We start from the raw sequence: 14600 nt of genomic DNA on the forward strand, positions 1-14600 counted from the left end.
AAGGGACATTCTGAGGGCCGGCGGGATACCCACAATAACCCACTCCTCTCCAGCTAGTACCTGGCAGGCACTGTTCCAGAGGTTTCTTTCTAGTCTGCAGGGCACCTGTGGTAGGTGCTATGGTGATCCTCCTTCTACAGGTGAGGAAGCTGAGGCTCAGGGAGGGGAAGCACACCTGAGGGGGGACTCACGTGCCCTCCTGCCTCGCTCAGTCCTGGAATTCCTATTCCTTACTCCCCCGCGTCTACTCAGTTCAGCCAGATTCTTTCCTCTCAGAATGTCACTTCCCCTTCGCTCTATCAGAGAGCAGTGTCCCCCAGAAGCCCAGTATCCTGGGCTTGATGCTCCTTTTTCTCACTCTTAGGTTCCTACATCAGCCCCGCGCCCCTTCCCTGTCTCCAGGCAGATGATGACATTTCCCTTGGCTTTGGCCCCGCTGCCCTTAACAGGTGGCACATCACTAAAGCTCTCAAATTCTGTAGAGACACCTGCACACAGCCTCAGCTGATCTGCGCTGTGTCCTCAGCCCCGTCCCACCTTCCCCAGCTATGAGGTAAGGAGGGAAAATACAAATGCAGCCCTCCAGCGGTGGCTCACGAGGGAAACTGGGACACCAACATGACTCAGACACAGTGGGACAGGGTCGCTGGTCATCTGGAGGGTATGGTGGCAAGCAGAAGCTGAGGACACTGTGGTCCAAGACTGATGGCCGCCTTGCACACACCAGCCCAGGCTCGAGAAGACTGCTGAAGAGCTCGCTCAGCATGGACACATCAGAGGGAATAAAAGGACATTCCACACCCATGTGTCAGACGAGGATTTAAGAAGAGTTCACTACAATGAGGGCTCCTAGGCGAGACGCTAAAATACCCAAATGCCACCCAAGAGTGATCCCAGACCTGGAAACAAAGACCCCAAAGTCTCATTGCACGAAGAATACACAATGAGTAAAAGCAGGAAGCAGAAGAGATGGGGGCCAATGATTCAACTGGCAATGCAGGGGAAAAGTAAGAGTCACAGTGAGTGCAGGTGAAGATGCAAAGGGTCACAGCAGAAGTATTAGTATGACTGAACTAGAAAGCTCAACGGTTAAGGTGAAACAGAAAACAGGATATAAGATGGCAAGAATAAGCTTGAAATGTACTGATGATCCCAAGTGTGAAGAGGTTAAATTCCCCTGGTAAAAGATGCACAGATTGTGTGACATGCTTTTTAAAGAAAAATAACTACATGACAGCTCGAAAAACATTAGCAAGGAGTCAAAATATTATAGGAGAAGGTCAATCAAGAAAAGCAGGTGTGTGGGGACCCTGGGTGGCTCAGTCTGTTCAGCGTCCGACTCTCGATTTCCGCTCAGGTCATGATCTCGGCATCCTGAGAGGATCTCCACATGGGGCTCCACACTCAGCAGGGACTCTGCTCAGTTTTTGTGTGCCTCAGACTGCTCTGAAAAAATAAAACCTATGAAAACAAAAAAGGCAGTAGACATGGAGCATTTGAACAGAAAGGCTGGTTTAATCCATGCTATAGTAGAATAATGTCCCCCACAAAATATAGGTTCATGTCCTAACCCCTGGCACCAGTGAACACGACTTGGTGTGGAATAGGGTCTTTGTAGGTGCAATCAAGACACAAATTAAAGTGAGGTCAGAGCAGAGGAGAGTGAGCTGTTAACCCAGTATGACTGATGGGCTCACAAGCAGAGGGGAGAGGCGCAGAGGACTGCAGCCGCAGAGAGACGGAGCGGGGAAGCTGCGAGCCAAGGAAGGCTAAATGTGGGTGGCCACCACTGGATGCTGGAAGACGCAGGGAGGGTTCTTGTAGAATCTCAGAAGGAGCGTGGCCCTGCCAACACCTGCATCTCTGACTTCCAGCCTCCAGGACTGGGAGAAAACAAATTTCCATTGTTTTCAGCCACTCGCCTTCTGGTACTTGGTTATAATGGTCATCAGACACGAATCCAATCCCAATATTTAGTGTGCTGTTACTGACACACAGGTAGAGACTTGGTCCTCTTAATTGGTATCTCATCTACATCCAATAAACACACCGAATATGTTCGGCCATCGCAATACACCCTTAATCACCTATAGCTGGATGAAAACCATGTCCATCACCTCCAAAAAGTCCCCTCCTGCCCCTTGTCCAGACAACTACTGCCACCTTCCTCCGTGGCAGCCACTGTCTAGGATCAGTCACTATAGAGGGGTATTGCCCCTGCTTGGATAGGACACCCGGAATCCGACAGCCTGTGTGCTCTTGGGTCTGGTCTCCGGCTCAGCATGATGTTTTGGAGACTCATCCAAGTTCCTCATGCATCTACAGTCCATTTCTTCTCTGTGCTGAGGAGTTTTCCACTGTGTGAATGCTCTGCTTTGCTTGTCTGCTCTTCTCTTGGTAGACATCTGAATTGTTTCCAGTTTGGGGCTTTATCAACAATGCTGATAGAAATGTTCCTGTACAAGTCTTTTTGTGGACATGTGTTTTCAGTTCTCTTGGGCAAATACCTGAGAGTGAAACTGAGGGTTTACAGGGTAGGTGTATATTAACTTTCTAAGAAATTGCCAGACATTCTCCAAACTTTGTACCATTTCGCATACATTCCTTGCAACTGCCCATAATAATGTTTTGAATGATCCATCAGGAAGCCATAAAAGAAGTTCAACAACTCCCCAGAGCTGAAATTGTGCACTCGCTTGATTCTTGCTACGAAACTATACATCCACAAACACACAACTAAAGGATAGCAACAGGAATCACAACCAACTATTGCAAGTTTTCAGGTTTCTTCTAAATACTTTTGAGTTAAAGAGGAAATAAAAGCAGAGTATTTAGAAAGGAGTGACAATGTGGACACTGGCTAGAAACACCCAGGACCACAACTTACTTGCGCTGTACTCAGAGGGAAAGTCAAAGCCACATGCTTTTCTTAGAAACAAGAAGCATTCCCAACAAACGACTCTGTTAACAGATAATCTTTGATACTCATGCAAAAAGATCAGAATGAAGGAGATAGCACAAATAAACAGCATTAGAGATAAGATGGTCTGATTTTAGATTATGCAGATTGAAAGTTACTGTAAAGCGAAAATCCTGTTCTTTTTGCCAACAAATTTGAAAGTCAACGTGAAGTGGACAACTTTCCAAGAGAATGTAAATGATCAAACTTGACTCAAGAAGTAGAAACTTGAACATGACTCTTGAAGGAACTGCATGTACCAGAGAAAGAATGAGAAGAACCCACCAGGTATTACCGCCATAGATGACAGTAGGTTCCACAGGCTTTTTGAGCAAGAACAAAAACCTCGAGATGATTCAAATATCCCAGAGCATAGAAAATAAGGTTCTGTATCCAATCTCCCAGACTCTCTGGACCACGATGGCAAAGACTCCCGAGGAGATCCCAAACGACCGCCATAGATGGGTCATCCTGGTGACTACAGACAGAAGAAAGAAGAAACCAAGATGGTGGAGTAATGCGGCATGACCAAGCAGGGTCAATCCCAGATCTGTGAGAGTAACAAAGTCCAGAAATAAGGACTTTGCATTTATAAGTCACTTACATTAGCAGTAAGAGAAAGGTTAGATGATTCTCACAGTAGACTACAAAAAGACTTGACCCAACTCAAAATCCACTCCTGATTTAAGGGAAAAAACTACAGTTCTCATTTAGCAAGACCAGAGGGAAACAGTCTCAACGTACCAAGAGAGGGTACTGGGCAAAAACTACAGGAACAGTCTCCTGCGCTGAATCTCCAGCGACATTCCACTTCAAGAAAGAAAGACAGCAGGGCCAGCCCGGGCCAGCAATGGAGACTCCGCGGGGCACTGACTGTGGGTGACTCTGGCTGGACACGGTCTGGGGAGCTAGTCTTGAATTGTTATTTCATTTAAGACCAAGGGAGTGTAAACTTTCTGCACCAGAGGGGGGGGATGCTCAAGGCAACGTGCTCCAAGGCATGAGAACAACAGACAAGAACAGGGAGAGAGAAAATGAGCCGAAAGTGAAAGAAATGGGGAAACTCCGATTGTTTGTTTTCAATCTCAAGAGCCGGTTTCTTCAACAAGCAATTTTTGAAGGAAGTGTTAAGAGTTAGTTGGACAGTTAGGTAGTCAGGCTCAGGGTCCCCAACATGAAAATATGGAGTTGGGACAGCTAAGATAAAACAGCACTAACATCCTGTTTTGCAGCTCAGATAGGACCACACTAACATTCTGCTTTGCAGCCTTTGCAGAAATGACTTCTGCAAAACGTCCTAAAATAAGGCAATTAACCACAAGGCATTTGTCCCTATCATGGGTAAGGGGCAGCGAAGACATAAGCCCTCAGATGTCAGCAAAAAAAGATCATCAACACATTGTTATTAACCTAATAGGTAGACAGATACAGGATCAAAGCCCTGATTTGCAGGACTCAGCATGCCCTGGTTGCTTAAGATAGTTTTGCAAAAGAGCTCATAAAAACCCCTAAACTTAGAAACTCCAGGGAAACCCTCTCAGGCCCCCCCCCCCATTTGGGCCCCCCTCCCTCTCTGGGAGCTTTACACTCTTGCTCAATAAACTTTGCTTTGCTGCCCACCACTCTTCATCTGGTCTACCTCTTCATTCTTCGAAGCGGCGAGACCAAGAACTGCGGGCACTAAAGGCAGAGAATTACTGCAACAGAAGGATCTTGTGTGTTGTGTTCTGTGAGCTCTCACCTGCTCGGGAAGGGCCAAACAGGCACACAGGGAGGATGGCCTGCAGAGATGGGGGCAGTTTTGGGGGCACGCACCAGCCCTCGAGGAGCACCCATGGCCGCAAGCAAAACCCCAGGTGCTGGGGGAGAGTAAGCGGCAGTCTCCATCCCAGCCTCAGAAGAACCAGCCCTGCCTTGTGAGCCTTCGGGTGGACGGGAGGGGCGCTCTGGGCACCACTGCTCAGCTCAGCACAATTCTGATGAAAACTCCAACCAGGGGTACCTGGCTGGCTCAGTCGGTTAAGTGTCTGACTCTTGATTTCGGCTCAGGTCATGATCTCAGGGTCATGAGATCGAGCCCCTAGTCAGTCTCCACAGTGGGCATGGAGCCTGCTTAAGATTCTCTCCATCTGTCCTACCCCCAACTCTCGCCTGCATGCTCTCTCTCTCTCTCTCAAAAACATAAATAAATAAATGAAATTATATTAAAACTCCAGCTGGCTCCTTTCTGTAATTTGACAGAAGATTTAAAAGTGAGATGGAAATGCAACAGGCCAAGAGCAATCAAAATACTCTTAAAGAATCAGGTGGGAGGACTTGCCGGACCAGATAGCAAGATTTGATTATGGGCCTAGAGTAACGAAGATGGTGTGTTATCGCCACAAGGACAGACCAATAGACAAACCCAGGCACATGGGGACAGTTGACAGTAGGAGGCTGAAGATTGTGCAAGTCAGGGAAAAGAACTTTCCCGGAAGTTTTCAAACATGTTTTCAATAAGTGGTGCTCAGATAATCATTATCCAGAGAAAGGAAAATTAAATCAAATCCTTACATTAAAAGCACACACAAGTCATTATCAGTAGATTAAAGACCTAAGTGTGAGGCAAAAACATAAAGCTTTTGGACACTATCTTCTAACATAAGACACTATCTTCATGATTTCAAAGCAGGAGATGAGTTCTTAAATTTACCTATGTTAAAAGAGTTGAAGTAGCAACATACAAACTAGAAGAAGAGATTTTTAGCATGTGTCTGAAAAAAGTACTAACACCCAAAACACAAAACAAACTCCCCAAAACCCATAAGAAAAAGACAAACAACCCAGAGCAACAAGCTATCATACACCCAAACCAAACCCAGAAAAGTGCTTTCAGGCTGGGCCTCTCCCATTGTCTGGGTACAGGGTACACCAGGTGTTTAGGGGTCATGTTTTGAGAGTCTCTGGGCATAAGGCACTGTGGTAGGTACTGACCTATAAGAAGAAGAAGTCTTAGCTTCTGCCCTCAGGAGCTCACATTGTAATGAGCAAGACCAATGGGCAATGTGAGCAGAATGGCAGCAGATCTGGCCAAAGGAATACACTAAGTGCTTTATAGGGATGCAGAGCGAAGAGCAGTGCATTTCAATAGGAGGAGGAAGACACAATCAAAGAAACCTTCCAGGGGAAGGTGAACTTGTGGGCATCATGAAGGATGAGCCCAGGTTCAATACAAGGAAGAGTGGTGGGAGCCTCTCCAGAAGAGGAAACCAAGGCCCAGGGACTCATCCATAGCATCAAATCTTTGGTTGATCCCTTGACCAGGGGAAGACCTGCTAAAGCTGCAGCCTTGGATGGAGATCTCCTGGGCCCTGGGCTCTTCAGTTCCAGATTTCCGCATGATTCTTGGGCACCGCCACGTAGCGCAGTTTCCTGAGGAAAGGAGGCCTCTGCAGCATCTGTTCATCCCACAGGTACTCTGGGGACAGCACCTTGGTGGGCTTGTGGTAGAGAAGGTACTTGTTCAGGTGGCTTTCGTCGTGCCACACGGCCTCGATCCCGTTGGCCCGGTCGACCACCATCGCCTGGTGACAGGCCGTGGTCAGCTGGAGAACCTCGACCACTGAACCCCCAAAAAAGCCTCCTGCGTAGTAAAAGTCACCCTCATCTCTCGGAATGTAGGCCTGGAACTGTAGACGGCGCTCGTAGGTGAAGGCCTCGCAGGCCGCCCTGTAGAAACCGGGGTGCAGGGTGCCGAAGAGGGGGGACAGGATCTCCACACCCACGTGGTCGCTGAACTTCATGTCCACGTCCATACACACCAGGTAGTCCACCTCGAGGAGGAAGCGCTGCTGCGAGAAGTTGCTAATCATCTCCATGCAGTGCATGGACACATCCTGCCAGCGCGAATAGTTTCGGACCTCCAGGACCACCAGCTGTCTCCCTTCCGCGAGGGGCACCCTGGGCACATCGGTGGGCCGGTTGGTGAAGACATAGTAGGTGACCCTGTGTCCCACCATGAAGTGCTTCTCTGCCGTCTGCAGGAACAGCTCCAGGAAGACCACGTATCTAAGGCCAAGAACAAGCATCCCAGGAAAGGGAGGGTGGGCATTAAACAGAATCAGACAGCAGCAGAAAACCAGACTTGGGCAAAACCAGCTTCTAATACCATGCCACGCCTTGAAGACATCATGCTAAGTGAAATAAGCCAATGGCGAAAGTCAAGCACTGCCTGATTCCACTTCAAGGGGGTCTCTAGAATGGGCAAATTCAGAGAAACAGACACCAGAGGCTGGGGGGGGGGGTGCCATGGGCAGCTAGTGTCTAACGGGCACAGAGCTTCAGTTTTGCAAGAGGAAAATGCTTGTGAAGATGGGCAGCCCCTATTGGTGACACAACAATGCAAATTGGTAACACTACGGAAATCTGCATTGAAATAGTTAAGATGGTAAATATTATGTGCATTTTACTACAATGAAAAATCAAAACAGAAAAATAAAAACCATAGCCAATCTACTAGCTAAAGACAGTGTATCAACTGGATAGTAAGGGGAGGCATTCAGATTGCTTGGTATGGAGCACTTAGCCTCAACCATAAGGTATTTTCTTAATCCATGAGGTTGGCAAAAATTCAAATGATGGGTAATATCTAAAGGTTGATCTCTCCCAACTCATGACCCTCCAATGGCTTCTTCTCCTTAAGAAAAAAGCAAATCAAGATCCTACAGTGGTCTACCAGACCCCACAAGATCTGCCTCTGACCTCATCTCCTCCCCTCTGTCCTCCATCTTTTTGCCTGGGCAGGCGTCTCTTTGATGTTCCTGACACAGGCCAGGCATGCTCCTCTGGCCCTTTGTACTTCCTATTCTCTCAGGCTGGGATCCTTTCCCTGCAATGCTCACCCCTACAGTAGCTCCCATCCTTTGACTAATGCCCAGAACTATCCGTGCCCTATAGCTCCTCCTGCTGGCACCAGCAGAGGCTAGCTGGTGTAAAAACACAGCAAGCTGTGCACTTGACCCGTATATTTATATGGGTGGAAATCAGAACTCAAGAAGAAGGAGCAAATAAATACACAAATAAATATGAAAAGAAACCACTGACACAGTCTTAATTATCTTAGAGCCCAAATCACCATCGAACATATTTTATAATTGAGTTTCACTTTTTCTTCTGTCTTTCCCCACTCGAATAAAGCTCGGCAGACACAGGGCCTTTCCGTGGTTTGGGAACTGCCTTATCCCTTTGTCCACACATAGTAAGTGTTTAGTAAAGACCTTTGTAACAAACAAGTAAGGGAATACTTCTGGGTGTGGTTAAGGGTAAGGGAAGGCAGACACTCTCATTTGCCACTAACGAAAATATCCATTTTTACAATCCTTTCAGAGGGCATATGAGAAAATATATCAAAACGTTAAAGATTTATATATTTATTTATTATTTATTTGTGGGGGGGAGCAAACTCCCCACTGAGCACAGAGCCCGACATGGGGCTTGATCCCACAACCCTGAGATCATGACCCGAGCCAAAATCGAGACTGACTGAGCCACCAATATATCAAAACTTTAAATGTGTACGTTCCTTTCCCAATTCCACTTCCAGGACTCTACCCCACAGACCTCCTCAAATGTCTGCACAAAGACCCAAGTATAAAAGTTTACAGGCAGTGCACATCACAAAATGGTGTGGAGCATGGGAGCTGCCGACCTTCCATATATTGTGGGTGGGGGTGTAAAATGCTACAACTAACTTGCGAAAATGTCACGTTGTTTTACAAAACTATATATGTATCTGACCTAGGACAGAGCAATTCACCTCCTGGATGTTTAATCAAGAAAAAATAGGAGGAGCAAGATGGCAGAGGAGTGGGAGACCTAAATTTTGTCTGGTCCCAGGAATTCAGCTAGATAGGGGTCAAACCATTCTGAACACCTATGAACTCAAAAGGAGATCGAAGGAAAGAATAGCAGCAACTCTCTGAACAGAAAAGCGACCACTTCCGTAGGACTTGCGGAGAAGTGAATCCGAGGCGATATTCGGATATTCAGGAAGATAGACCTCGGGGGGAGGGAGCCTCCATCAGCCGGCTGCTGGCTACCGGCAAGTGACAGAGCCCCAGAGCACAAAATCGGAACTTGTAGAAGTCTGCTCCGCTGAGGGACGTCACTCCAGTGGCTAAGCGGGGGGTGGAACCCTCCCTGGGACAGTGTGGTCTCAGGACCCTCGGGGTCACAGAAAGACCAGGGGTGCCAGAGTGCAGCAGAGCTCCCAGGTATCGGAGCAGGGAAGCCAGCCACAGAGATGGAGCCGAGGGGTGGGCTCTCAGCTCGGGGTTGCCATAAACCGTGATCCGTGGCACAGTCGGGCCACTGCTCCTCCAGCAGGGACCCAACAAGTGGCAGATCCGGGGAGACTCCCCTTCCTCCCCCAGGAGGAGCGGCGCCAGAGCGCAACCCAGGGATCTGCTGGGTTTGGAGACTCCACATGGGGTCGGGTGCCAGAGATAGAAACGCTTGGTCACAGGCTGGGTGAGCACGGAGTGCGGCCGGAGACCAGGGAGACGGGAGTGACTGACTGCTTTTCTCTGGGGGCTCACTGAGGAGTGGGGCCCCAAGTTCTTGGCTCCTCTGGGGCGGAGATTGGGAGGCCACCATTGTCACTCTTGTCCTCCAAAGCTGTACGAAAAGCTTGCAGGGAACAAAAGCTCCCGAGAGCAAACCTGAGCAAATGACTTAAAACAGACCGGGCAAGGGCGGGGCAATTCCGCCTCCGGAATTTGGGAACCACGGCAACAGGTCCCTCCCCCAGAAGATCAGCGAGAACAGCCAGCCAAGACCAAGTTTACCGATCAGTGACAACAGCAAAACCCCAGCATTAGGGGAATGCTGCACATAGAATTCATGGCTTTTTACCCCATGATTCTTTAGTCTTTCAAACTTAATTTTTTAAATTTTCTTTATTTTTTCTTTTTCTATTTTTTTTTTGAATTTTTCTTTTTCCCTTTTTCAAGCTACATCTTATCAATTCCTTTTTTAAAAATCTTTCTTAATTTTCAATTTTAGAGTCATATTCTATCTCTTCATTGTAGTTAACTTTATTTTTTGTGTATATATAAGTTGTTCTCTCTTTAAAATTTTAGGAGACAGTTTCTTCCAATAGAACAAAATATACCCTAAATCTTTAGTATATGGCCTTGTTCTAGTTTCCTGCCATATCACATTCTCTCCCTTTTTTTTTTAATTTTTCTTCTTTCTTTTTTCAACCAACTTCTTTTTTTTTTTTTAAAGATTTTTATTTATTTATTTATTTGAGAGAAAGAGAATGAGAGACAGAGAGCATGAGAGGGAGGAGGGTCAGAGGGAGAAGCAGATTCCCTGCTCAGCAGGGAGCCCGACGCGGGGCTCGATCCCGGGACTCCAGGATCATGGCCTGAGCTGAAAGCAACCGCTTAACCAACTGAGCCACCCAGGTTCCCCATTCAACCAACTTCTTATCAATTCCTTTTATAAAATCTTTTATAATTTTCATCTTTACAGTCATATTCCATCCCTTCATCGTATTTACCTTATTTTTGTACATATGTAAGTTTTACTTTCTTTAAAATTTTGGGAGGCACTTTCTTCTAACAGACCAAAATATGCCCAAAATCTAGTCTGTGGCTCTGATCTATTCACCAGCCCGATCATATTCTCTCTCTCTCTCTTTTTTTTTTTTGTGTTCCCTTTCTTTTCCCCCCGGTTTTGGGTCTCTTCTGATTTGTTCAGTGTATATTTTTCTGGAGTCCATGTTACCCTTTTAGCATTTTGTTCCCTCATTCATCTATTCTCCTCTGGATAAAATGACAAGACGGAAAAACTCACCTCAAAAAAAAGGAACAAGAGGCAGTACCGACTGCCAGGGACCTAATCAATACGGATATTAGTAAGATGTCAGAACTAGAGTTCAGAATGATGATTATAAAAAACTAGATGGGTTTTGAAAAAAACATGGAAGATACTAGAGAATTCCTTTCTGGAGAAATAAAAGAACTAAAATCTTTTTAGTCGAAATCAAAAAGGCTACTAATGAGGTGCAATCAAAAATGGAGGCTCTAACTGCTAGGATAAATGAGGCAGAAGAGAGAATTAGTGATATAGAAGACCAAATTATGGAGAAAAAAGAAGCTGAGAGAAAGAGAGATAAACAACTACTGGATCACAAGGGCAGAATTCGAGAAATAAGTGATACCATAAGATGAAACAATATTAGAATAATTGGGATCCCAGAAAAAGAAGAAAGAGACAGAGGTGCAGAAGGTATATTGGAGCAAATTATAATGGAGACTTCCCTAATTTGGGGAAGGAAACAGGCATCAAAATCCAGGAGGCACAGAGAACCCCCCTCAAAATCAATAAAAATAGGTCAACACCCCAACATCTAATAGTAAAATTTACAAGTCTCAGAGACAAAGAGAAAATTCTGAAAGCAGCTCGGGATTGTAGGTTACAAGAGGTCTGTAACCTACAATGGTAGAAACATTAGATTGGCAGCAAACCTATCTATCCACAGAGACCTGGCAGGCCACAAAGGACTGGCATGATATATTCAGAGCACTAAAGGAGAAAAATACATAGCCAAGAATGCTATATCCAACTAGGCTGTCATTGAAAATAGAAGGAGAGATAAAAAGCTTCCAGGACAAACAAAAGCTAAAAGAATTTGCAAACACCAAACCAGCCCTACAGGAAATATTGAAAGGGGTCCTCTAAGCAAAGAGAGAGCCTGAAAGTAACATAGACCGGAAAGGAATAGAGACAATATACAGTAACAGTCACCTTACAGGCAATACACTGGCACTAAATTCATATCTTTCAATAGTTACCCTGAATGTAAATGGGCTAAATGCCCCAATCAAAAGACACAAGGTATCAGATTGGATTAAAAAACAAGACCTATCGGTATGCTGCCTGCAAGAGACTCATTTGAGACCCAAAGACACCTCGAGATTGAAAGTGAGAGGGTGGAAAACCATTTACCATGCTAATGGACAACAAAAGAAAGCTGGGTGGCAATCCTTATATCAGACAAATTAGTTTTTAAACCAAAGACCATAATAAGAGATGAGGAAGGACACTGTATTCTACTTAAAGGGTCTATCCAACAAGAAGATCTAACAATTGTAAATATCTATGCCCCTAACATGGGAGCAGCCAATTAGATAAGGCAATTAATAATAAAATCAAAGAAACACATTGACAACAACACAATAATAGTAGGGGACTTTAACAACACCCTCACTGAAATGGACAGATCATCCAAGCAAAAGGATAACAAGGAAATAAAGGCTTAAAATGACACACTGGACCAGATGGACTTCACAGATATATTCAGAACATTCCATCCCAAAGCAACAGAATACACATTCTTCTCTAGTGCCCATGGAACATTCTCCAGAATAGATCACGTCCTAGGTCACAAATCAGGTCTCAACTGGTACCAAAAGATTGGGATCATTCTCTGCATATTTTCGGGCCACAAGGCTTTGAAACTAGAACTCAATCACAAGAGGAAAGTCGGAAAGAACCTAAATATCTGGAGGCAAAAGAGCATCCTACTAAAGAATAAATGGGTCAACCAGGAAATTAAGGAAGAATTTTAAAAATTCATGGAAACAAATGAAAATGAAAACACAACTGTTCAAATCTTTGGGATGCAGCAAAGTTGGTCCTAAGAGGAAAGTATATAACAATACAAGCCTTTCTCAAGAAATAAGAAAGGTCTCAAATATACAACCTAACCCTACACCTAAAGGAGCTGCAGAAAGAAGAGCAAATAAAGCCTAAACCCAGCAGGGGAAGAGAAATAATAAAGATTAGAGCAGAAGTCAATGAAATAGAAACCAAAAGAACAGTAGAACAGATCAATGAAACTAGGACCTGGTTCTTTGAAAGAGTTAATAAGATTGATAAACCCCTGGCCAGACTTATCAAAAAGAAAAGAGAAATGACCCAAATAAATAAAATCATGAATGAAAGAGGAGCGATCACAACCAACACCAAAGAAATACAAACAATTATAACAACATATTATGAGCAACTATATGCCAGCAAATTAGACAATCTGGAAGAAATGGATGCATTCTTAGAGAAGTATAAACTACCAAAACTGAACCAGGAAGAAATAGAAAACCTGAACAGACCCATAACCAGTAAGGAAATTGAAGCAGTCATCAAAAATCTCCCAACAAACAAGAGCCCAGGGCCAGATGGCTTCCCAGGGGAATTCTACCAAACATTTAAAGAAGAATTAATACCCATTCTTCTGAGACTGTTCCAAAAAATAGAAACAGGAGGAAAACTTCCAAACTCATTTTATGAGGCCAGCAATACCTTGATCCCAAAACCACACAAAAACCCCATCAAAAAGGAGAATTACAGACCAATATCCCTGATGAACATGGATGCAAAAATTCTCACCAAAATACTAGCCAATAGGATCCAACAGTACAGTAAAAGGATTGTTCACCACGACCAAGTGGGATTTATTCCTGGGCTGCCAGGTTGGTTCAACATCCACAAATCAATCAATGTGACACAATACATTAATAAAAGAAATAACAAGAATCATATGATCCTCTCAATAGATGCAGAAAAAGCATCTGACAAAGTACAGCATCTTTCCTTCATTAAAACTCTTCAGAGTGTAGGGATAGAAGCTATATACCTCAATATCATAAAAGCCTTCTATGAAAAACACACAGCAAATAGAATTCTCAATGGGGAAAAACTGAGAGCTTTTCCCCTAAGGTCAGGAACATGGTAGGGATGTCCACTATCACCACTGCTATTCAACATAGTACTAGAATTCCTGGCCTCAGCAATCAGACAACAAAAAGAAATAAAAGGCATCTGAATTGGCAAAGAAGTCAAACTCTCACTCTTTGCAGATGATATGATACTTTATGTGGAAAACCAAAAACTCCACCCCAAAACTGCTAGAACTCATACAGGAATTCAGTAAAGTGGCAGGGTATAAAATGAATCCACAGAAATCAGCAACATTTCTATATACCAATAACAAGACAGAAGAAAGAGAAATTAAGGAGTCAATCCCATTTACAATTACACCCAAAACCATAAGATACCTAGGAATAAATCTAACCAAAGACGCAACGAATCTGTACTCAGAAAACTATAGAATACTCATGAAAGAAATTGAGGAAGACACAAAGAAATAGAAAAACATTCCACGCTCAAGGGTTGGAAGAACAAATATTGTGAAAATGTCTATGCTACCTAGAGCAATCTACACATTTAATGCAATCCCTACCAAAACACCATCAGCTTTTTTCAAAGAAATGGAACAAATAATCCTAAAATTTGTATGGAACCAGAAAAGACCCCGAATAGCCAGAGGAATGTTGAAAAAGAAAAGCAAAGCTGGCGACATCACAATTCCAGACTTCCAGCTCTATTACAAAGCTGTCATCATCAAGACAGTATGGTACTGGCACAAAAACAGACACAAAGATCAATGGAACAGAATACAGAGCCCAGAAATGGACCCTCAACTCTATGGTCAACTAATCTTTGACAAAGCAGGAAAGAATGTCCAATGGAAAAAAGACAGTCTCTTCAACAAATGGTGTTGGGAAAATTGGACAGCCACATGCAGAAGAATAAA

The 14600-nt window shown here is 44.5% G+C and overlaps 1 protein-coding gene across 3 annotated transcripts in view; it reads right to left on the reverse strand.

Annotated features, from left to right (window-relative positions):
• Nucleotides 1-1495: 1495 nt before the first annotated feature.
• LOC102746960 (histo-blood group ABO system transferase 1-like) overlaps nucleotides 1496-14600 on the reverse strand; it is a 25740-nt gene continuing 12635 nt past the window's right edge. For all 3 annotated transcript variants that reach the window (XM_081803877.1, XM_081803876.1, XM_081803874.1), the window contains one exon: nucleotides 1496-7006. In XM_081803877.1, the coding sequence (XP_081660003.1) occupies nucleotides 6319-7006 (688 nt within the window). In that variant the 3' untranslated portion in view covers nucleotides 1496-6318. The remainder of the gene's footprint in view (nucleotides 7007-14600) is intronic.

Source organism: Leptonychotes weddellii, chromosome 14 (assembly GCF_054177405.1).
Source record: "Leptonychotes weddellii isolate Sample4059 chromosome 14, ASM5417740v2, whole genome shotgun sequence".
In the NCBI taxonomy this organism is placed as follows: Eukaryota; Metazoa; Chordata; class Mammalia; order Carnivora; family Phocidae; genus Leptonychotes; species Leptonychotes weddellii.